The 1,329-nt window shown below is 64.1% G+C and overlaps 1 protein-coding gene across 1 annotated transcript in view; it reads left to right on the top strand.

The window, feature by feature from the left end:
- Positions 1 to 426: 426 nt before the first annotated feature.
- HGH1 (HGH1 homolog) overlaps positions 427 to 1,329 on the top strand; it is a gene marked incomplete at its 5' end in the record, with an annotated part of 4,699 nt that continues 3,796 nt past the window's right edge. Inside the window, 2 exons of the mRNA XM_035889842.1 lie at positions 427 to 633; positions 714 to 805. Of these exons, the coding sequence (XP_035745735.1) occupies positions 427 to 633; positions 714 to 805 (299 nt within the window). The remainder of the gene's footprint in view (positions 634 to 713; positions 806 to 1,329) is intronic.

Genomic DNA, 1,329 nt, shown 5'->3' with positions numbered 1-1,329 from the left:
CAGGAGCGGGCCTTAGCTGGCGCAGGCGATGCCGGCTGGGTTTAGCCGGCGCTGAGCATCCCTCCCGCAGGGTCAAGGCCTTCCCTGTCTCACCGGCGAGTAGGCTGGGGGTGGGGGGAGACTGGGGGGGCGCAGCCGGGACAGCCGACCCCCACAGACCAGAGGGGGGTCCCCACACCTTACAGCATCACAGTTCAAGCACTAAAACGGGGAGGGGGCCAGAGCAGCCGTGGCGTGGGGACAGGCTGGGCATTGGTCTGTGCCCGGTGATCGGTGCCTTTGCATCGCTTGGGGCTTTTTGTGTGCGTGTGTTTTTCTTTTTTTCCCCTTGCTTACTGCACCGACTTTCTCTCGATGCACGAGTTTTTCTTGCTTTTGCCCTTGCGATTCCCTCCCCGGTTCCGTGGGTGGGGGGCAGTGGGTGAGCGGCTGTGTGGGCGCTGAGCTGCTGGCCAGGGTCAGCCCACCACAGGGGACCAGGCTGGGCTTTCTGCCCTGTCTGCTACGGCTCCTCTGACCCCAGGCTGTCCCCAGAGGACCACGAGTGGCTGCTGAGTGAAGAGGTCGACATTCTGCCCTTCCTTCTCCTGCCTCTCGCAGGCCCTGAGGAATTTCCTGAGGATGAGATGGAAAGTAAGAGGGTGCCAGGGTGGGCGGTGAGCGTCCGGGGGCTGCTGGCCGCGTGCCCCTCCCTGAGGCTGCCTCTCCCCCAGGGCTGCCCGTGGACCTGCAGTACCTGCCGCAGGACAAGCAGCGGGAGGAAGAACCCGATATCCGGAAGATGCTGCTGGAAGCCATCATGCTGGTGGGTCCCTGCGGTGCAAACCATGGCGGGGCTGAGGGGAGAGCCTGGGTGGGGGCTCCTGGGAGCAGGAGGGTGTTCAGGGCCGCCCTGGAACACGCTGTCTGCCGGGAGATCCTCACGGAGAAGCGATGATGTCTGGGCCGGACGAGCAGGCAGTGAGGTGGATTGAAAACTGGATGGGCCCAGGGCCGATACGGGGTCAGTCCTGTTCAACATCTTGTGTTGTCGTGAACAGAGTTAAATCCAGTTGGTGGCCGGGCACAAGCGGGGTCCCCCAGGGCTCAGTGGTGGCCCCAGTTCTGTTTAACATCTTCATCCATGACCTGGGCGAGGGGATCGAGGGCACCCTCAGCCAGTTTGCAGATGCCACCGAGCTGGGTGGGAGTGTGGATCTGCTGGGGGGAGGAGGGCTCTGCAGAGGGACCTGGCCAGGCTGGATCCATGGGCCCAGCCCAACTGGGTGAGGGTCAACAAGGCCAAGGGCCGGGTCCTGCCCTGGGGTCACCACAACCCCAGGCAGTGCT

Source organism: Egretta garzetta, unplaced genomic scaffold (assembly GCF_000687185.1).
Source record: "Egretta garzetta isolate BGI_Z169 unplaced genomic scaffold, ASM68718v1 scaffold932, whole genome shotgun sequence".
NCBI classification, from domain to species: domain Eukaryota; kingdom Metazoa; phylum Chordata; class Aves; order Pelecaniformes; family Ardeidae; genus Egretta; species Egretta garzetta.
Note: the sequence above shows the minus strand (reverse complement) of the source record. Positions and strands in the feature narration are given on the sequence as shown.